Source organism: Erinaceus europaeus, chromosome 12, assembly GCF_950295315.1.
Source record: "Erinaceus europaeus chromosome 12, mEriEur2.1, whole genome shotgun sequence".
NCBI classification, from domain to species: domain Eukaryota; kingdom Metazoa; phylum Chordata; class Mammalia; order Eulipotyphla; family Erinaceidae; genus Erinaceus; species Erinaceus europaeus.
The window spans coordinates 31,663,328-31,687,125 of NC_080173.1; the positions used below are offsets into that span (position 1 = coordinate 31,663,328).

A 23,798-nucleotide genomic window follows, 5' to 3' on the forward strand; every position below is an offset into this window, starting at 1 on the left:
ACCTTTACTATCTCTTCTGTTGGATTCCTTGCCACCTGCTATATAAGTTAAAATTTAGATTCTTTACAGCTGGTAAATCATAAGACAGCAGGCTATTGTAATTATTTCTTTATATATATTAACTCTAAGGCATGTATGTATAGCTTTGTACACTAGTCTGTCTTGAATCAAGCCCAAAGTACCCCATGTACAAATCTGTTAGAATAATTTATCAATTGTGTATGATTCTTGGGCAGGCTAAAATTCAGCTCATTAGAACTCGTGTCACTTTTTTAAAATAGTAAATAGAAAAATGAACCCTGTAATATTCCCATGTCTGCTTCTGTTTTTATGTTATCTTAGAGGCAGAGAGAGTGAAAGACACAATACTAAAGCTTCGTTCAGTAAGGTGGGGGATGGACTCAAACCAAGGTCATGTGCATGGCAAAGCAGCATACTATCCAAGCAAACTCTTTTCCTGTCCCCCATGTCTGTTTTCTTAAGGTGCTAATGGAGAGAGCTTAGTTTAAAAGAGCCATTTTCAGTAAGAATTGTAATTTAAGGAAAACTCACTCCATTTTATGTGGAGCCAAAGGAAAAATATAAGACCCTTTAAAAATTAAATGGGCTTTGGAATTCCTCTTTTACTACATGTTATAAACTTAAATCTAAAATTTCCCCATGCAAATATCAAGGAATTTTAAGATGAACCTCCACTAAAGTGTAGCTGAGGTCATCTTAAAACATTCTACTGAAAAATAAGCCCAGTATATAATCTATTGTCACCACTAGCATACAGAAAATTGTACCAAATTAATACCATTGTTCAAAATTTTCTTTTTATAAATATTAAAAAATAGTACACTGAGAAATATTTATTTCAATAAAGGCTGTTCTTCAGGAAATAACAAATTTGAAGGTAAAACACCAACTGCCGTCATCACTGTGTCCCAACAAAGAGCAGAACCACTGGATACCAGTACTCCGGCACCCCAATCTCCTGATCAAGCAGGTTAGCACCCTTGTTATACCATAATTATGAATAATTAATAAAACATAAACATGTTAAATATTTCTAGTACAGACATTCTAAGAAAGCCTGTAGTAATTTCTAAAATCTATCATTTGGGAACAATAATTTCACCTCAGTTTTGTGTCAGTCTTTCCTGAATGAAATTATATTTTTGTTCTTTCAAGTTCTAATGCTGCTATCCTCTTCATAATGAAATTTGAAAATTTTGAAGCTTCCCTATGGCGTTGTTGCCTTCCCTGGAGATTGTCTATGATTGTGTTCCTTGAGTCCTCTTTCTAGTGGAAATGGTTGTTGTGTAGAGTTTTGAGCCCATCAACATATCTTGCCTAGCAGGTGTGTGGTACTTTTACAAAGGTAAATTGTTTCTGAGCAAGGGAAAAGGGAAAATAAATGAAAATTGTTTGTAGTTTGTCAGTCTTGTTTATGCAGTGTTGAAACCTTCATTAAAATGTTAGGCGCAATTAGTGTCTCTAGCATAAATCTGACTGTGTAGAAAAACTAATTAGATGTTTAGGTGATCATTCTTGCATTTATCTTGTTTGCTGCAATATTGTGATTACACAGTAATTTACATATTTTTCTAAGAAAACACTTCAAATTATTCATTACAATTGATATGAAAATACTTGAGGTGAAACTCTTAAATTTAAAAAAAAAAAGCATGTGGTAGTGAGATGGAGTTCATTTAGGGAAAAAAACAGCTACTTCTAGTTTTTGATATTCAATGATATGTTTAGAAACAGGTAATACTGGTTGTTTGTTTAATTGTTTAATTGCATGATGGCAGTTTCCGGTACCTTTTCCTCCAATTTTTTTTTTTACATATCCAACTAGATGATGCAACGCACTTTGACTTTTGTAATCTCTAAAACACCTACTGTGCTTTAAAAAAATCTGTGCCCTTATCACCAAAATGGTTTGCTGTTCAAAATAGAACAACATAGTGAACCTATTCATTTCTATTCATTTCACCCACCCACAGCTACATTCACTCAGGACCCTCAACATCCCTTTTTTAAAATGATCAGAGAAGGTAGCCCAGTGGTGGTGCACCAGGTTCAATGCACACAGTTCTCTGTGCAAGGATCCAAGCAAGGACTTGGGTTCAACCCTCACCTCCCCACCTGCAGTGGGGAGCTTCACAAGCAGTGAAGCTGTTCTGCACATCTCTATTTGTCTATTTCTCTCTCTCCCTCTTTATCTCCTCCTCCCCTCTCAACTTCTCTCTGTGCTATCGAATAAAATAGAGACAAAACAAACAAACAAAAAAAGATCACCGAGAGTAGCGAGTTCATAGTGCCAGCAGCCAGCCCCAGAACAAAAAAAATCTAGAATCAAAAGAAAAAAAAAAGTGTTGCTTTAAAGATCAGTGACAGGGGCAGGGAAATGGTGGACCCAATTAAGTGCACACATCACCCTGTGCAAGGAACCTGGTTGAAGTCCCTGTTCCTCATCTGCAGAAGCTTCATAAGTGGTGAAATAGTGCTACAGGCATCTCTCTTTATCTCTCCCTCTCTAGCCCCATTCATGATTTCTCTCTGTCTCAATACATTAAAATAAAAATCAATAAAATATTTTTTAATTTTTTAATATTTATTCCTTTTTGTTGCCCTTGTTTTATTGTTGTTGTTATTGATATTGTTATTGATGTCATTGTTGCATAGAACAGAGAGAAATGGAGAGAGGAGGGGAAGACAGAGAGAGGAAGAAAAAGATAGACACCTGCAGACCTGCCTCACCACTTGTGAAGCAACTACCCTGTAGGTGGGGAGCCAGAGGCTCGAACCAGGGTCCTTACTCTGATTCTTGCGCTTTGCTTTGTGCCACCTGCACTTAACCCGTTGCGCTACCACCCAACTCCCCAATAAAATATTTTTAAAACAGTTAAGATAAAAAATAGTCAGAGAAAGTAGTCAGTATACTATTAGCCCTATGTATGTATCTACAGACTTTTTCTAAAAAATATATGTGAAAACTTTGTCCCTAATAGATTTCTCTATGAAGTGAGCATTAACTGCCCCTTTTATAGGCAAATTAAACTATGTAGTGTTAGGGCTCAGTTTCTGAAGTAGATTAATTGTAATGAATGCAAATTATTTGTGTTAGCATTATTAGTAGTTAAACGCCTTTTGTTTGTTGCTTTTTAATTTGTAATGTAAGCTTTAGAGTTGCAAATTAGTTAGTGACCTGGGGAGACAGCATGATGGTCATGCAAAAAGACTTTCATACCTAAAGCTCCAAGGTCCTAGGTTCAATCCTCTAGCCATCATGAACCAGAGTTTAGCAGTGCTCTGATATTTTTTAAAAAAAGGTTGTATATTTTGTATCTCATTGCTACTTTTGTGATTATGATAAATATAATAAGATTTTTATGGCCAAAGGTTCATATCTTGGTTCTGCAAAACAGATTCTTGTATGATTTTTCACCATTGGCATTATGTAGCAGAAAAATAAAAAGGAAAATAGGGAAAATGATTCTGAAGTAGAAAGCAAACACATTCTTAATAGTATTTATTATAAAGGTTTATCATTTCCAATTTGTGTAGAATATAATTATAAAACCAATGTAGAATAATAGCTTACATTTTTTAAGTTTTTATAAAAATATGCCTTAGTGTTATATTCAAAAATTTAGAGAAAGTATAATGCTCTGCAAAAAAAATAAATCTTCATAGTGAATTTTTTTTTTAAATCAAAGCATGAGTCTTTTTTTTTTCCATCAGCCTAATGAATTTACCAGTCACATTAACAAGGATATCTGTAGATTTACTGTCCCTTGGAAATTCTGCTCAGTTTAGTCTGTGAATTGTCCAGCTTCAGTTTGTAGAGAGTAGAAGACTATAAACCCTTCCCTGGTTTCCTCTTCTTCATGATTTGTGATTTGAACAATGCCCAGACACTTTGTGTAAACTTGTTAAGAACCTAGTCCTCCTGCAGTTAAAAGAAGATATTAATACCTAAGACCCTTTAAAATTTGGAAGAAATTCCCCCTCTGGAATGTCAAATTAATGAGGCTATGCTATTAAAAATATATATACTTGTAGCAAGACAGGTGATAATTATTTCAGACTTACAAATTTCCTGGCCAGTGTTTCAACTTAGATGGAAAGTGCAAATGAGTTGCCTGTAGCTATAGGCACTGATCTATGAGTTCAGTGGTTAGAGCTTACAAGATGGTGGATGAATTGCCTTCTGGTGGCTTTTGCATTATTTGATATATGTGTCTCAGCTACAAGAAATTTCAGCCCAACTACCTGGCTAATTTTACACTTGTGGACTGCTACTCTAATTTATGTCATCTTTTTCCAATGTCAGATGAGTGGGTATTTCCTGAAAATGATGGTCATGTCCCCCAATCGATGTCCAGCAACCTGTCTCTCCTTCTGGATGATTCCTGCCACACTTCACATTCATGTATAAAAGCTAGCAAGGAAAGTAAACACCACCACCAGGCAGTGGAAACCCAGGTTGTTCCAAAGGCCGTCTTCACTTTTTCTTCAAGACCACGCTCAGCACCTCATGGGAAGACTCAGACTCTGTCGCCAGAGGAATGCCCTTTTACTTTGGATCTAAGTGAGGATGCCAGTATGACAAGGGGAGACAGCCAACTGGAGGATGACTTTGACAGCAGTGACAGCAGTGAAGAGGTACACCACTTGATAAGTGAAGTCCTTTCAAAGCACAGTTGTTCCATTAGCTCCAATAAGCACTCAAACTAGTTGCAAAGGAAGAGGGGAAATCAACTGCTATTTTTAAAAATGCAACAGATTGCGATGTCAGTCAACAGTTGTCTCGGGTTGTTATGGTAACTAAATTGCTGCCTTTTTTTTATTAACAGTCAGCCAATTTCACTTTTAATTATGAAAGCCAGTTTTGGGTTTGGTTTGTTACTTCAGTTTCATCGTTTTCTCACAGGATGGTAAATAATATGCAGCTTAGTTCTCTGATAGCAAAACCAGTAAAATGTTGAGAACACATTGTTCCAAATCTCTGGGGAAATTGTGTTGCAGTTGCTAAGCATTCTGAACTGACGGTTTTCTAGCTCCCTTAGTCCCCTGCCATCTTTTCACCTTAGACCTATTAGGACTCATTATTTTCCATATGGTCCCAGAATTTCAAGACTTGTGCCAATTAAAGTTTAGATAATGAATCATGGATTAGTGCTGGGACTTACCATACAGGAGTTTTTCTGTTTGCAGTTATTTAAAATATAAATATATCTTATAACATAGTAAATTTAGGCAAAGTTAAGGAAATGTATCACACTGACTGTATTCTAAAACATTCACTTAAAACACAACACTTAACTTAACTTAAATCTATCATTCTTTTCCCCATCTGAAATGAATTTACATGTAAAACTTCTCTAGCTTTATTCTTATTTTCTAGAAAATCATTATTCTAAAAGCAGGTTGAAGTAAAATTATATGTTAGTAAAATTATATAATTTTGCTATCAAAATTATTGTAGTAATTATAAAGTCTTTATGTATGCTTGCAAAACTATTTCTAATAACTACAATAGATCAAGAGTTAAAACCCCCCACCTTGGATAATAGAAGGTAGACTGAGTCCACAGCTCCTACCTTTAGAGCCAGTTGAGAAAATGGTAAGATTATTCCAGCAGTGACCATGGCTTTTTGCAACTTTGAATAAGGTTCTTCAGCAAACTTAGAACAGAAAACAAAGAACATGGAGTTAGCATTTCTCATTATGTTTTTGGTTCTGAGTGTGCTACTATTAGTCATGCAGACTTAAAACTACAACAAGCCCCATATGCCAGCATTTTTTAAAAAAAGATTATTTATTTGTTAACAAGTTGGAGGGAGGGTACAAGAGAGGGAACCAGAACATCATACTTGAATAAGAAAATAATGATTTATAAGATAGTTGTCACATGGGTCCAATATCTCATCTTTCCTTGATAGGTTTTTGCACACCATTTCACAACCAACCTAGGTCCTCCTCCAGCATCATGCATGGGTCACTACACTCTGTCCCTCCAGTTCCTCAGTTCTTGACTTTGCTATAAGCAGATCATGCCTAGTCCAAATGTAATGTTTCTTTATCAGATTGAGTTTGGTTTTTATTTGAGTTGGTTGGCTGACTGATTGGTTTTGCAAGTTCTTTTCTGGTAGGATTGCTTTACCTACTGATTAGCTAAATAAATCAGTGAGAAGTGGAGAAAATGTTTCTTTGAGTATAATCTCTGAACAAAATTCATTTTGGGTGATTTTGGCATCCTTACTATTAGTTGTATACTTTGGAATGCTATATCCTTAGAACCGCAATTATACTTAGGAAAAACATAGTGTTGTGTTATAAGTAATGGTGGATTGATTAGTGAATAGTAACTGCATTAGTTATTATAGTTGAAGCTTATCTCTTATAGTTAAAAAACTACTTAGTGTAGGACCACTGTGTATTTTTGAAAGAAACTGTATGAGGCTGAAAAGACAGCTCACTTGGGTAATGTGCTTGTTTTGTCTTATGCACAAACCTGGTTCAAGCCTGGCCCCCACTAAACTGGAGGAAGCTTCCTTACTGTGATGTCTTTGCCTCTCTCTCCTTCTGTGTCTCTCTCTCTTTCTCTGTCTTTTTTATCTGAAAAAAAAAGATATCCAGCTCAGAGCAGTGAAGTCCCAATGATGGAAATAAAGTAAAGGGAGAGGACTAGGCATTGGCATGCCCAGTTAAACACACACATTACCATTTGCAAGGACCTGGGTTCAAGCCCCCACTCTCTACTTGCAAGGGGGATGCTTCATAAGTAGTGAAGCAGGTCTGTAGGTGTCTTTCAATATATCTCCCTTTTAATCTCCCTCTCCTCTCTCAATTTCTCTTTCCTAGCAAATAAACCAGTAGGTGGGGGAAGGAATAGCCACCAGGAGCACTGGATTTGCAGTGCTAGCCAGCGATAATCCTGGTGCCAATAAAGGGGGGGAGGAAGAGAGAAAGGGGCCAAAAGGTGGCCCTTTAAGCATACATATTACAGTACACAAGGACCCAGGTTCAAGCCCCAGGTCCCCACCTGCAAAGGAGAAGCTTCCTGAGTGGTAAAGCAGGGCTGCAGGTGTCTCTCTGTCTCTTTCCCCCCATCTTCCCAATCCCCTCTTGATTTCTCTCTGTCTCTATTCAATAATAATTTTTTTTAAAGAGAAGAATGAAGAAAAAAGAAAAAAACTAGATGTATTCTATGGTACATCTAGGCAAAAACAAATTACTTTATACTCCAAAGAAAGTACATGTACAGTTGTAAAGATAAATTAAAATAAAATTTAAATGATACATTGTCTTTGTAAATTTAAGTTGCTAACAATTAATTGACGTCTGAGATCTCCACTAGTGTGAGAGCCTCAAAAGTATGAATTGTTTTTCTCAGTGCTCTTGTCTTAGTCTCTCCTTGTCTGTATCCTTTGCTTCCTAGGATCTCACCTGTACAAAACGTTCCTGATAATTAAGTTTGAAGTTGTGCTTCTTATTTCAGATGCACACTATGGAATTTTTTTGTGTGAAGGCTATAAAATTAAGGCTACTATATAAAATTATTTATCTTAGGAAATCTATTGCAACAGAATGCTTTTCATTCTATTGAAGCATCTAAAAAAAAAAATAGAATGTTACTCTTATTGTCTCTGTTTTGTATTTGATGCCATTATTCCAGAGTGGCTTCTAGCATAGATTGCAATCTGTGATAGTTAGCTTTTTATTAATATTTTACTACTTGCATAATTTAATTTTTCCTCCAGAAATATTGTCATTTTCCCCTTAAACTCTGTGTCAAATACTAAAGGAAAGTATTTTCAAGGTCATTTGTTTTGTGTAACAGTCCAAATTGGAATTTTTGAGCCACAAAAAAATGTTTAGATAAATTATGTGGACTTACTTCAACACTAAGTTGAAATTAGCTGATATCTCTCCTCTCTGCCTAGCTCTGTGGAGGCCTGCAAGTGACACATTACAAATGACAAACTGAAAGGATCCCTTTCAGTTTTCCTCATGTCACTGTTTTCAAGGCGACTTTTAGTCCTCAACAGTTAAGCTATTTTACTTTGGTTTTTTTTTTTTTTCATGATAACAGGTATTTTCTGGGTTATACTACCAACCAGTTACACCCACTTAGCTAGTAAGTTTGGATTCCTTCCTCACACATGCTTATACACACAATGAAAAAAAGAACATATACACCACATGAGACTGCTTGTGTTTCTATGTAGCCTTTTTGAACTTTACATGTCCGTTTATGTGCTAGAAAAAGAAAAAGGCTCTTCTTAGAAAGCATTGTCGTGCAATTTGATTTCTGTATATTCTGATTAAACAGAATACAGCATAATATGCATTCTTCTCCCACCTGAGGTTGAACATTTATATTTACTGTGTGTAGTTCCATTACTCTGTTTCTGTGTGTCTTTATTACTACTTTTAACCTTCTTTCTTTTCTGAAAAAGTCACCAGTCCCTTGTATCCTATGATTTTGCTTTGTTTTAGAGGCAGGGAAGTAAATGAATAAAATTCTGCCTAGAGTGACATTCTGTCACCTTTACTAAATGACCATCTTGCAGGTAAATATTTGGTTGTACCCAGGAATTTTTCCAAGAAATATTTAAAGCACTACTAGTTAAAAGACCATGAGGTCTGACTTATAGAGTAAAAACTATGTGTTTTTGTGGCCTGCAGCCAGTGAAACACAGCTTACACAGCTGAGCCCCTTTATCCTTAGGTACTGCATATGCCAGAATGGTGCTCTGACCTTCTCTTTTCTCTGTCTCTCTCATAAAATAAATAAGTTTAAAAAAAAGATGAGTAAAATAAGGAATTTTTTTCTTAGACAATTAAAGGAGTCTCATCATTTTCCATCAATATTCACATGATACTGTTTGCCCACCCCATACAGTCCTTAAAACTTCTGTTACCATCTGTGAGGCATCATTGGTTACAATTGAAGGTGTTTACAAAAATAATTTTCCCAACATATTTTAATATGTTCCTTTTTATTATTCCTCAAGTGAGTTCCTTGTTAGAAACAGTCACATTTTCTTGTAATTTTATGACTAGTAAGAGTAGTAAAAATGCATTGTAAGGATCACTATCAACTATCTCTATTTCTATACAGAAATAAGTGTATTGTTTTAATAGTTCCCTATAAAATTAAGGAGTCAGAAGTAAATATACAAGTAGGTATACTTGCACACTACAGAAAGTAGATAGGGGTGTTTGTTAATGAAGACATCTAAGGCATAGTCAATTTTGTTATCATCAGAGAAGAAATAATTTTTCATTCTATTATGACTAATGTCTGTAGCTCTACTCTTAAAAATAACTGTTCTTGAGAGTCTGGCGATAGCACAGTGGGTTAAGCGCATGTGGCGCAAAGCTTAAGTTCAAGCCCTGGCTCCCCACCTGCAGGAGGGTCGCTTCCCAAGCAGTGAAACAGGTCTGCAGGTGTCTATCTTTCCCTCCCCCACCTCTGTCTTTCCCTCCTCTCTCCATTTCTCTCTCTCCTAACAACAACAATAACTACAACAATAAAAAAGGGCAACAAAAGGGAAAGTAAATATTAATTTTTTTTTAAATAACTGTTCTTTAGTTAACAGAAATATCTACTGATATTGTCTCTTTTTGTTTAATGGTGCTGTTGTCAAACAGAAAGGTTCTGTTAGTCCCATATTTAGTCACTAAAACATTGGTTAAAACACTTAATTCCTTTTGAGTCGTTCTCAATTACAAATCCAAAACTACCATCAAAATTTCATCTGGAATATCTCAGCTCTGTTTTGCCATAAAACTTTTTAAAAAATCTTATATATGACATTTTCACAGTGAGCTGAATTTAAAAATCAGTTGAAACAAATGAATGTGATCATCCACTTTTACTCAGCATGAAAGCTGGGATACAAAGATCTGAGGTCTCATCTGCTCAAAGTTGGTGGTCCTCAAGGGTCATTAAAATCATCTTTTTGAAAATCACAACTCAGCAAGAGCAATCCATTTTTGTGTGTGGTGAAATTGTTGTCCAAATGCCCATCTGCATGTCCTTTTAAGAAACTTAGTTGAACAGAGGAAGTGCTGGCTCCTTGGGGAAATCATTCTCATCTTCAGCGGACATATGCTATGCTACAGTTAATCAGGCAAATTCTATTGATGTTCCTGGCACTGGGATGTGATTGAATAGTTAACAAACAAATGTCTCTGAGCCTAGAAGACAAGCAGTTCAAGAGATTTGGGACTTTTGAAAAAATACATTAAGTTAAATCAGCAGCATTTTATATTTGTTCTTCTGAGAAAGCGATGAACAGATGACTAGAATGTGAAAATGGCATGACAATTTCTTTACAAGTCTGACAAATTATATTCAGTTGCTGTTCAGGTTTTCAGTAACTAAATGACAAACCAAAGAGGCAGGGGCGAAGTAGTAGTTTTTCAGTCATCATAGTCAGCTAACTTTTTATGCATATAAAGATGCATTTGTTATACATTTAATAAATTAATCCAAAAGCATGTTGAGCCCAAATGCATCAGAGATGTAAAACCAGTAGGCATAATAAACATTCTTATGGCACATTTCAGTAGCAAATTCAAAATTTATTAAGGAGAAGAATAGGATATTTCTAGTGCACTGTTACTAATAAATACTATACTATTTCTATTCTTAATTTATTTCTCCTCAAAAATAGAAACTGCCACAACTTGCATCAAAAGGTTAGAATCCCATATTAGCTTGCTTTTCTCATTTATCTTAACTCCCCATTCAGGAACTGGGATAACCAAGAATTAGTGGTTCTGAGACATGTTATTGCCCCATGGCAAACAAAGAAGAAATATTTTTACCTGCTTCCAAGTTTGGACTCATACAAATCGTGCTACTGTGAACATAGGTTTGCATAGCTCTCTTTGGAAATGTGCTTTTGTTTCCTTTCAATAAATCCTCAGGAGAGAAATTTCTAGTGTTAAGAGAAATCTCCAGACTGGTTTCCACAAGAATTGGACCAATTTACATTCTCACCACCAGTGTAGAAGTGTTTCTATTTTCCCCACATCCTCACCAACATTTGTTGATTCTGGCCTTTCTGATGTTTGACATTCTCAGAGGTGTAAAGTGATATTTCATTGTTACCTTTATCTGCATTTTTTTGACAATGACTTTGATCACTTTCTCATATGTCTGTTGGTCCTCTGGATCTCTTCACAGATGAAGATTCTGTCCATGTTTTTACTGCATTTTTAATTAGGTTTGTTGTTTTTGTTATTGCTGATTTTAGTAAGCTTTTTATATATTTTGGTTATTCCCCTTTTATCTGATGAATGTCATATAATGATCATCTCCCATTCTTTAGGATGTCTTTCTGTTTTGGTGATGGTTCCCTTGACTGTGCAGAAGCTTTTCAGGTTGATGTAGTGCCATTAGTTTGTTTTTGTTTTCCTTGTTGTTGGACTTGAGCCTTTGAAGACATTTCCAAAGTGAAGATCGTGAAGTGTTCTGCCAGTGTTGTCTTCTGTGCATTTGATAGTTCCTAGACTAATGTCCGTGCCTCTCATTCATTTGGAATTATTAGTCTCATTCCTTATGACAGCTGTTTCTTCAGATAGGGCCTAAGACCTGATTTACCATTTTAAAGAACACAGCTGTCTGCTAATCCACAAGAAGGAAAAATCATAGCAAAAGGATTACAGACCCCAGGCTCTGTGTAAGAGATTTTCCAGAGTCACTAAGTACAACACTTCCCTCCCTCCTACACAATGCCCAAGTCAGCCTGGCCTCTCCCCCATCACCACCATTGTCTTCACACAGCCACCTCAGTATATCTAATCAGCACATCTAATAAAAACAGTTCAGTACGGAGTAGGGCGGTAGCACAGAGGGTTAAGCACAGGTGGCGCAAAGCACAAGGACTGGCATAAGGATCCCAGTTTGAGCACCCGGCTCCCCACCTGCAGGGGAGTCGCTTCACAGGCAGTAAAGCAGATCTGCAGGTGTCTTTCTCTCCCCTTCTCTATCTTCCCCTCCCCTCCTCTCTCCATTTATCTCTGTCCTACCAACAACAACATCAATAAAAATAATAATAACTACAACAATAAAAGAAAACAGTTCAGTAGTCCCCTAGTGCCCCCCCTTCTACTCTCATCTCAGATACTCCAGACACTTCATAAACAACAACCATACAAACTCATATCCTGACTTCTCTTCTGTGCCATCATAGCATTCCCCTGCTTTAAATCTTCCAATGACACTTCGTTGAATTTACAGCTAGTGGCCCAGGGTAACAGGGGTTGTGCTGTGGTCTACAGTTATATTCCCTGCAGCAATAGCACCCTGAGTAATAAATACCTAGTTTGAGGTATAATAAAGAAGGAGAAAAAAAGAGGCAGGGCATGCTGAAAAAAAAAAAAAAAGATAAACCCCTTCAAATTAAAAGGTTTGATAATTTCAGGTTTGTGAAATTCAGATAGTGAGTGTGTATGGTGGCGAAGGACTCAGGAAGAAACTGAACAACTTAATCATTCCCTCAGATATTTTGTTGTAAAAGTGTCACACTTTGGAAATAACTGAATATTTGGTTTGTTTTTCTTTTCTTTTTTCTTTTTTTTCTTTAAACTGGACTCAATACCTATACAACAAATCCACCACTCCCAGAAATCCCCCCCCATTTCTTCCCCCTTTTCCATTTGCTAGGATAGAAAAAAATCAATAGGGGGGAGTGATATACAGGAGAGAAAGGAAGTACTTCAACATTGCTTCACCATTCATGTAGCTTTCACCCTGCAGGAGGAGAGTAGGGGATTAAACCAGGGTCCTTGTGCATTCTGCATGAGGTCATCCCGCCTACACCCAGACCCCTGAATATTTATACAGTTATAAATGGAACAATGAGAGAATAGTTTACTGAAATGAATGTTCAATCTACATTATCGGGCAAAAATAATATCTTTAAGATGCACTTTGCTCTGATTGATTTTTTTCTATTCTAAGTTTATCATTTTAACATCAATTTGTTTATTAAATATTAACTATATGATGCAAATTGGAAAAAAAAATCTGCCATGGCAAGTACAAGTCCTGATCACATTAGTTTTTTCTTTACATTTATTATTTTATGGCTGAAAACTCTTCTAATGGAAATAGCATATTTCTCATTTCCATTATTTACTTTCAGGAGCATTGATTTCATGCCTGTAAATCCACCTTTCTCAGATAATATATATATGTATATATGTGTGTGTGTCTGTGTGTATATATATATCTTTTGTTTTTCCTAGTGATAGTCCCAGAAATGTGCACTTTTGAAATTCCTACAGTTTTTACTTTCACCTTCCTGAGCAATTATATTTAATGAAGTTCAAACCCTGTGGGGAAATACTTTCTGTAATTGGGATTTTCAAGTAAGAAATGTATTTAACAATACATCATTTATTGATCTTGAAACTATACCTACAATAATATAAAGAAAGGTACTTTGAAAGTCCCACTTATTTTTTTTTATTTAAGAAAGGATAAATTAACAAAATCATAGGGTAGGAGGGGTACAACTCCAGACAATTCCCACCACCCAATCTCCATATCCCGTCCCCTCCCCTGATAGTTTCCCCATTCTCTATCCCTCTGGGAGCATGGACCCAGGGTCATTGTGGGTTGCAGAAGGTGGAAGGTCTGGCTTCTGTATTTGCTTCCCCTCTGAACATGGGCATTGACTCTTCGGTCCATACTCCCAGTCTGCCTCTCTCTTTCCCTAGTAGGGTGGGTCTCTGGGGAAGCTGAGCTCCAAGACCCATTGGTGGGGTCTTCAATCCAGGGAAGCCTGGCCGGCATCCTGATGACATCTGGAACCTGGTGACTGAAAAGAGAGTTAACATACAAAGCCAAACAAATTGTTGAGCAATCATGGATCCAAAGCTTGGAATAGTGGAGAGGAAGTGTTAGGGGGATACTCACTGCAAACTCTAGTGTACTTCTGCTTTCAGGTATATATTTTGCAGTAGTTTATGGATACGTGTGAACATGTGCTCTCTCTCACAGAAACTGGTGTATATCTAGGTTTTGGGACTTTGTTAGAAAGTGAACCACCTGAGATGGAATTAGAGTATACTATGAAAGGAAAGGTCTCACCTGAGTAATGAAGCTGAAGGGTTGTCATTCCACACCTGAAGTCTCTGGACACAGTCTGAAGTGAAGCATGTTGAGGTGGTAGTCGTTGCATTGATTAGGTTGTGATCGGAGATGCAATATTATTTGATATGGATTGGGAGAGGCATACAGGAAAGTGGGCCCTATCCAAGGGTTCCAGGACTGGGGGAAGTAGAGGCTCTATAGTGGAGATGTGAGGTTCCTGCTGTCTCAGGGTTCAAAAGACAATGGATAGTTACTGTTATCATCACATTATTTGATAATTGGGTTAACTTTGAAAAGTCCTTTTGTTAGGGTTTGCTGTACAGTACCCAGTATCTTATATATAGCTGTCCTGTTGGTTGCTTGTGATCTACTTGGTCTAGGCTTTTGAGAGAGTCCGCATATCAAATAGACAGCCTATATATTAAAAAGATTCAGTTTGTGTTTTAAAAAACTTCGAGACATAAAATTAATTTTCCCCCTCTCATATTAATTAACTAGTGATTTATATGTCTACATTTTGCTAGGAGTGTACATAAACACCATTCCCACCACCAAAAGACTGTGACCCATCCCTCCCACCCACCCCCACCCCCCACTGTCCCAGGAAGCTGCATGTCTACCCCTCACCACTGGGTTTTTACTTTGGTGCCCTACTTACAGTTTGGTCAGGTCCTGCTTTTAGTTTCCCTTTCAGATCTTCTTACTCAACTTCTGTTGATGAGTGGGATCATCCCATACTCATCTTTATCTTTCTGACTTAGCTCACTTAACATAATTCCTTCTAGCTCTGTCCAAGATGGGTCAGAGAAGGTGGGTTCATTGTTCTTGATAGCTGCATACTATTCCATTGTGTATATATACCACAGCTTTCTCAGCCACTCATCTGTTGTTGAACACCTGGGTTGCTTCCAGGTTTTAGCTATTATGAATTGTGCTGCTATGAACATAGGAGTACACACCTCTTTTTGGTTGGGTGTTATGGAGTCCTTGGGGTATAACCCCAGGAGAGGAATTACTGGATCATATGGAAGGTCCATGTCTAGCCTTCTGAGAGTTTTCCAGACTGCTCTCCACAGAGGCTGTACCAATTTACATTCCCACCAGCAATGCAAAAGGGTTCCTATGTCCCCACAGCCTCTCCAGTATTTGTTGTTGCTGTCCTTTTTGATGTATGTCATTCTTACAGGAGTGAGGTAGTATCTTAGTGTTGTTGTAATTTGCATTTCTCTGGCAATCAGTGACCTAGAGCAGTTTTTCATATGTTTGTTAGCCTTTTGGATCTCCTCTGTAGTGAATGTTTTGTTCATATCCTCTGCCCATTTTTGGATGGGGTCATTTGCTTTTTTGGTGCTAAGTTTGCTGAGCTCTTTATATATTTTGGTGATTAGTTTCTTGTCTGATGTAAGGCATGTGAAGATCTTCTCCCATTCTGTGAGGGGTCTCTTTGTTTGTTTAATAGTTTCTTTGGATGTGCAGAAGCTTTTCAATTTGATGTAGTCCCATTGGTTTGTTTCTGCTTTAGTCTTCCTTGCAATTGGGTTTGATTCATCAAAGATGTCCTTGAGGTGTAGGTGGGAAAGTGTTTTCCCAATGTTTTCCTCTAAGTATTTGATTGTTTCTGGTCTGACATCTAGGTCTTTGATCCATTTGGAGTTGATTTTTGTTTCTGGTGAGATAAAGTGGTTCAATTTCATTCTTCTGCATGTTACAAGCCAGTTTTCCCAGCACCATTTATTGAAGAGAGCCTCCTTTTTCCATTTAATCCTTTGGGTCCCCTTATCAAAGATTAGATGTCCATAGGTGTGGGGATTTATTTCTGGGCTTTCAATTCTGTTCCACTGGTCTGTGTGCCTATTTTTGTTCCAGTACCATGCTGTTTTGATGATGATGGCTTTATAATATAGTTTAAGGTCTGGGAGTGTGATGCCTCCATTTCTGTTTCTTTTCCTCAAGATGGTTTTGGCAATTCTAGATGTTTTCATGTTCCAGATAAATGATTGTAGTGTTGGTTCTATTCTCTTAAAGAAGCTTGGTGGAACTTTGATGGATATTGCATTAAATTTGTATATGGCTCTGGGGAGAATATTCATTTTGATGATATTTATTCTTCCAATCCATGAGCATGGGATATCTTTCCATTTCTTGGTATCAATTTCTATTTCCTTGAGTAGCGACTCATAGTTTTCAGCATACAAGTCTTTCACTTCTTTGGTCAACTTTATTTGTAGGTATTTGATTTATTTTGCTGAAACAGTAAATGGGAGTGATTTCTGGATGTCTTCTTCTTCAGATTTAGTGTTTGCATAAAGAAATGCCACTGATTTTTGTACATTGATTTTGTAGCCTGATACCTTGCTATATTGCCTAATAACTTCCAGTAATTTTCTGCTGGATTCTTTAGGTTTTTCTATGTATACTATCATATCATCTGCAAATAGTGAGAGCTTGACTTCTTCCCTTCCAATCTGTATTCCTTTGATTTCTTTCTCTTGCCTGATTGCTATGGCAAGAACTTCCAATACTATGTTGAAGAGTAATGGTGACAGTGGATAGCCCTGTCTAGTCCCTTATCTGAGGGGGAATGCTTTCAGCTTCTGGCTATAGGTTTGCTATATATACACTCCACTATCTTGAGGAATTTCCCATCTATTCCCATTTTTTGTAGAGTTTTGAGCATGAATGGGTGTTGGATTTTGTCAAAGGCTTTCTCTGCATCTATTGAGATAATCATGTGGTTTTTGGCTTTGCTTTTATTGATGTGGTGAATGACATTGATTGACTTACGGATGTTGAACCATCCCACTTATTTTTATGGTATCATTTTCCTACTTTAAAACAAGCTCTAGTTCTTTTCCCTCCCTTGGAGTTAGCTCATTATTAAGTCAAAGTATAAAACTCATAAATGCTATAGGAAATTACTGTGGGCTCTTTTATACAGTCTTTGGAATGAATATATTTAAGTAACTATTTCGTAATGTTCTGTTACTTAACAGTGAGAACTATCTATGTCTTACTCAGACCAATAGCAAAGCATTTTAGCAAATGATAATTCAAATTACTATTTTCAGTTATTACAGAATAAAGTAATATGTATATGGTTTACTTTATTCATTGACTCTCTTCGTGCATTAAAACTTGTATTCAATAATTATTCACCACAAGTTGGAACTCAAAATGATTTTCACTTTGTTCCCCCATGTAGGGTAACCACAGTGTTCAGGCCTCCCCAGGCCCAACAACTAGTCCTTCAGGGCTAACTCAGTTAACATTCGAAAGTGCGATGACAAAGGCTGCAGAGTGGACAAGTACAGGATGTCTAAAGGCTGCCCACACAGAAGCAGAAGCGTCTGTAAACCAGAGTTCCTTGGCAAAGCAGGTAGATAGGCATGGCTGTCAAGAGAGTTTGGTACCTACACCATGCCTTTCTCCCCCTGGAAGAAGGAGTGAATCCTGTCATAAAACTCCAGATCCCATTATCAAAGCAAAGGATCGAGCAGTCCATCAAGTGCCAGCTTCAATAAATAGAACCTTTCTAAAGGAAATCTCAGGGGGGATGCTGAAACAGATTCCTGAAGTATCTGTAAGTGGCTTCTGTGTGGTTTACACATTCATGCAGTGCGTCCTGCTGTGTTTTGTTCTCTTCCAATTTGCACACATTTTCAGCAGTACCTATTTTTCATCATTTGGGTGATCAGTAATGTGTTATTTTCCTATTCAGATGTGCTTTTGCACAGTAACAGCAGCTGTTAAAGAGTATATTGCACATCCCAATGATAATAGAATGCCTCATGTTTTTAATGAGAAAGATAGTTATCATAATAGTTATTTTTTATTTCCCAGTTACTTCTCATAATTTCAGTTATCACTGCCTGCAAATTATAAATGAAGATCTTATTTTTGAGCCAAAAGCTTGCCAGTAAAATTGACAGATTTTCAATAACAATCTACATTAGGAGTCATAAAAACATCATTATTCCATTCACTTTCTGGTCTCTTTGCAGCAGTTCTCCAAATAACAAATGATATCAGTGAAGGTGAACAGTAAAGTAGTGTCATTGAATAAATCCCCTAGGCTAGTTTGGTAGCTATATTCATGTCCATCACATTGATGTGTTCTTTTTTTTCATCATGCATTAGCTGTTTTCTTCATTCAGTTCACCCGTAGGAACTCTTAGAAACTAGAACAAATGAAACTTTGCAAAACAAATGACACATCCCATTTTTTCCAGACATTAAGCATTTCTTTTTTTTTCTTTCAACCCTTGTCAGTTTTGGGGTTTTTTTTTATTTATTTATTTTTATTTGAGAAAGGAGACATTAACAAAACCATAGAATAAGAGGGGTACAATTCCACACAATTCCCATAACCCGATCTCCACATCCCACCCCCTCCCCTGATAGCCTTCCCATTCTCTATATCTCTGGGAGTATGGATCCAGGGTCTTTGTGGGTTGCAGAGGATGCAAGGTCTGGCTTCTGTAATTGCTTCCCCACTGAACATGAGCATTGACTGGTTGATCCATACTCCCAGTTTGTCTCTCTCTTTCCCTAGTAGGGTGGGGCTCTGAGGAAGTGGTGCTCCAGTACACATTGATGGGGTCGTCTGTCCAAGGAAGTCTGGTCAGCATCCGGAACCTGGCGGCTGAAAAGAGTTAACATACAAAGCCAAACAAATTGTTGAACAATCATGGACCTAAAGACTGTATTATTGCAGATGAAGTGTTGGGGGTATTCCCTGTATGCTCTTGTGTACTTCTGCTTTCAGATATATATTTTTCCCCTAGTTTATGGGCACGGGTGAACCTATAGTCTGTACCACCTCACTCCTGTGAGAATGGCATACATCAAAAAGGACAGCAGCAACAATGTTGGAGAGGCTGTGGGGACAGAGAAACCCTTCTACACTGCTGGTGGGAATGTAAATTGGTCCAGTCTCTCTGGACAGCAGTCTGGAGAACTCTTACAAGGCTAGACATAGACCTTCCATATGACCCAGTAATTCCTCTCCTGGGGATATACCCCAAGGACTCCATCATGCCCAACCAAAAAGATGTGTATACATCTATGTTCATAGCAGCACAATTCATAATAGCTAAAACCTCGAAGCAACCCAGGTGCCCAACAACAGATGAGTGGCTGAGAAAGCTGTGGTACGTATACACAATGGAATACTATGCAGCTATTAAGAACAATGAGCCCACCTTATCTGACCCATCTTGGACAGAGCTAGAAGGAATTATGTTAAGTGAGCTAAGTCAGAAAGATAAAGATGAGTATGGGATGTCCCCACTCATCAACAGAAGTTGAGAAAGAAGAACAGAAAGGGAAACTAAAAGCAGGATCTGATTAAATCGAGAACAGGGCACCAATGTAAAAACACTGTGGTGAAGGGGAGGGTGGCCATTGGGCTTCCCAGCATGGTGGTGGGGATGGGACACAGTCTTTTGGTGGTGGGAGTGGTGTTTATGTACAATCCTATTAAAGTGCAAACATTATATAAACCACTATTTAATTGAGAGGCGAAAAACTGATGATATGTCTAGAACTTCTTAAAACACAGACTGAGTCTTTTTAATACATAGACTGTCTTTGATATGTTCTCTCCTAAAAGCCTAAACCAGGGAGAACAGAAGCAACCAACAACACAGCTGTATACAAGATGCTGGGTATTATACCCCAAACCCTGTCAAAGGGACTTTCCAAAGTTAACCCTATCACCAAATAATGTGATGATAACAACAACTATCTATTGTCTTCTTGAACCCTAAGACAACAGGAACCTCACATTTCCACTATAGAGCCTATATTTCCCCCAGTCCTGGAACCTTAGGATGGGCCCACTTTTCTGCATGTTGCTGTCAATTCAAATCAAATAATATTGCGTCCGCGGATCACAACCTAATCAACACAACGAGTGCCACCCCAGCATGCTTCACTTCAGACTGTGACTAGAGACTTCAGGTGTGGAATGACAACATTAAGCATTTCTTTTATTTATGTCATGAGTATTCTGTACAGATTACCATGGAAAGCCTTGCTCAATTATATTTCAAGCAATTTAGACTGGACACTTAATTATAAGTAACAGACTTACACTGTACACTGTTATCAGCAAAATAGAAATAAGTGACACTACTTAAGCATTTACCACATGACAGTCACTGGTTCAAGACTTTTCCCAGGAAGCATTTCACTTCATCCTCACAGTAATCCTAAGAGAGAGAAACAGTCATCATTCCCATTTTTCAGGGTGATTGTGCAGCTTATTTAAGGGCAACAGTGAGTTAATTGGGGGTTCACAGCTTGAATCTTGATTATCTAACTCTGGAATCTGCAGAGTTTACAATATTAAAGGTTTTAGGATTATAATTTTATATGTGTGTGATACTAACTCACCACATCTACCATAAAATTTCCAATACCATCACACCAAAGATAACCCTCTATTTAACCAATTTAACTACTTCCCTTCCCTATTTCCTCTGATAACCACTATGATTTCAGCAGAATCTAAGCACTCATTTGATTAATACTAGTACATTTTTGCAAGTTTACTTGTTTCAGTTATTTACATTTTATATATGTATGAAGTCATTTGTTATCTTTTACTTCTTCCTTTTTTTCTCCCCCCCCCCCCCCCCAGAATACTAGTTAGCTTTTGTACTTGTGATGCTGGGGATAAAACTGGGACTGTCCCATGCAATTCCTATGCACTACTGCTGTACTAATCCCCTTAGCCTATACTTTTTTTTTTCCTTCACAAAGTATAATCACTTGTAGTTCCATCCATTTTTGTTCCCAAAGGTGCAGTATCATCTTTAATAGGAGAGTAGTATTCCATTGAGTATATAACATACAACTTCCTTATCCATCCACCCAATGAAGGACCTTTAGGTTGACTTCATGTTTTCTCTATTGTGATTAGTGCTGCTGTGTGGTTAAGTGTGCAGAGATCCATTTAGTGTAGTGTTTTCATATCCTTCAGATAAATGTCTAGGAATGATTCCACAGGGTCACTGAACATTTTAGTGAAGAAACTTGCAGGTCTTTATCTTCTGTAATAATTATATGTGTTGAGTATTAGTGATGAAACAGGTATGGACTAATGGTTTCATTCTGTATATCACTTAATCCTTTCAATGCCTTTATGAAGAAGATTATGAATTTCCTCCATTAAGATCAGGACAGGATAAGATCCCAAAGAAATTAAGGAGCTAGAATTTAAAAAGAAAAAATGTGGTCATATAAAAGCCATTCCTCTCCTTAAGAAGCATCCAAAGATAAAACTGAAGTGTTTTTTCCTCTAAAAATCAAGCTTTGTGAGCAGATATGTGTGCATCTCGATAAGATCAATCAGGACCTCATGCTTAAGAATCCATAGCTTCATCCACTGGACCTCCTAAGCTGTGTCTTTGAAGAACTTTTTAAGCAAGACAATGACATTTACATTCCAACTTTTCTCTATTTGTGTCAAGAAGGGACACAACAAGGCAGGCATGGAAGCAGCATAAGCTATTGAAACATTTCTCTGATCATTCCTGGTGGAAGTGAAAAGAAGTGTTAGACAACTGGATTGTGTGATAGGACTGACAGATGATGAGGTAGAATCAAGGATGGCTTCTTGCTTTTGAGTTTGAACAACCTGATAAAAGATCATGTCATTTACCAGACTGCAAAAGACTTCTGGTAACTCTGAGCCATCAATGCAGCTATGAAAGTGTTGCAGTGAGGAATTGGAGTTGTCTGTCCCATTGAAGTCAATGCTCTTGCCAAGTGCCAATATGAAACAACTTTTTGACAAAAGAAAATTAAATGCTCTTAAGAAGATGCAAGAGAAGGGCATTTCCAATCCCCTGAGCAGAAGAGGACTAGCAATTCTTAAGGAACACTTACTGAAATTGATTTCGTAACTACTTGATAAACCTCTTCCTTGCAATGTTTTATTCATATTTTAATGTAGTTCTCTATTATTAAGTTCAAATATTTTTAATTAAGAAAGAAGTTCAGCCCTCTGGGTAATATTGCAACCATGTGAATAGCTGGTAATTAAACTTTTCCGCATGTATAACTGCATTCAAACAATTTGGAATGAGTCATTTTTAAACCTGCAAATGCCATTATGTGCATTTTCAGACAAACAAAAGACATATCTGAAGCTTTGGGGTTCCACAAAAAGTTTAGTCTTACTAAATAATCATTATCTTCTTAAGAAAAACAAAATATGCTACCAATAATAAAGTTAGGTATTTAGGGGGAAAAAGTAGAAAAGCTTTAAAATAACTTTAGAGGAAAGAAGTGTAAAATTATCATATGTAACTTTCTGATTATTTTGTTTGCTTTTGGCTTGTTTATACATAGAGGCAGAGAGAGAGAGAGAAAGAGAGAGAGAGAGAGAACACCACCAAATGTCCTTAATGTAGTGGGGGCTAGACTTGAACTTGGGCCGAACACATGGCACAACAGCACACTATTCAGGTGAGCTATTTCACCAGTCCAAGCTTAATTTTCACATTTTTTAAGTCAAAATGAAATTATGGAAGAACACTGTTTCTTTTTTAATGAGTTAATGCTGAAGCTTGGGCGCTTATTTTTTACCAGAACACTGCTCAGGTTTGGTTTGGTTTTGTTTCAGTTTTTTCTTTACTGGGGAGATTAAGAATTTACAGTCAGTAGTAAAATACAGTAGTTTGTACATAAGTAGCATTTCTCAGTTTTTCACATCACAGTCTAACTCCCATCCCAGATCCTTCTCTGTCATCATGTTCTAGGAACTGAAACAGTTCCCCCAATCCTAGAATCTTTTACTTTGGTATAATACACCAACTCTAGTTCAAGTTCTGCCTTGTGTTTTCCCTTCTGTTCTTATTTTTCAACTTCAGTCTATGAATGAGATCATCCCATATTCTTCCTTCTTTTTGGCTGATCTCACTTAACATGATTCCTTCAAGCTCCATCCAAGGTCGACCGAAAAAAGTGAAATCACCATTTTTAATAGCTGAGTAGTAAGTATTCCATTGTGCTATATGAACAGAGGTATACACAAATATCTTTGGATGGGTGTGTTTGGTTCCATAGGCTGTATATCCAGGAGAGGAATTACAGGGTCATAGGGTAGGCACACCTCTAGCCTTCTGAGAGTTCTCCAGACTGCTCTCCACAGAGGTTGAATCAATTTACATTCTCATCAGCAATGCAGGAGGGTTCCTTTGTCCCCACAGCTTCTCCAGCATTTATTGCTATCTTTTCTGATGTATGACATTCTCACAGGAGTGAAGTGGCATCTCATTGAGCATTTTTTCATGTTGTTGGCCTTTTGGATCTCTTCTGTGGTAAATATTCTGTTCATGTCCTCTCCCTATTTTTGGATGGGGTTGTAAGTTTTCTTGTTGCTGAGTTTGGTGAGCTCTTTATATATCTTTGTTATTAAACTCTTGTCTGATGTATTTCATGTAAAGATCTTCTCCCATTCTGTAAGGGGTCTTTTTGTTTGGATAGTGGTTTCTTTTGCTGTATAGGAGCATTTTAATTTGATGTAGCCTCACTGGTTTAATTTTATTTTAGTCTTCCTTGCAGTTGCATTCATATCACTGAAGATGCCTATAAAATTTAGATAGAAGGAAGGACACTTAAAGATATTTTAAGTCAGGATATCATTGAAAGTTTTTTTCTTTCTCTTTGAATG

General features: G+C 37.2%; 1 protein-coding gene across 10 annotated transcripts in view; it reads left to right on the top strand.

Moving 5' to 3' along the window:
* Window positions 1-23,798, top strand: part of CFAP20DC (CFAP20 domain containing) — a 307,663-nt gene that overhangs the window by 170,743 nt on the left and 113,122 nt on the right. For 2 of the 10 annotated variants that reach the window (XM_060203003.1, XM_060203000.1), the window contains exons 11-13: window positions 869-991; window positions 4,328-4,659; window positions 17,319-17,696. The exons of 2 other annotated variants lie outside the window; for them this stretch is intronic. In XM_060203003.1, the coding sequence (XP_060058986.1) occupies window positions 869-991; window positions 4,328-4,659; window positions 17,319-17,696 (833 nt within the window). Of the gene's footprint in view, window positions 1-868; window positions 992-4,327; window positions 4,660-17,318; window positions 17,697-23,798 lie in introns of those variants that run through there. 6 more of the 10 variants (XM_060203002.1, XM_060203001.1, XM_060203004.1 and 3 more) reach the window with 6 other exon arrangements.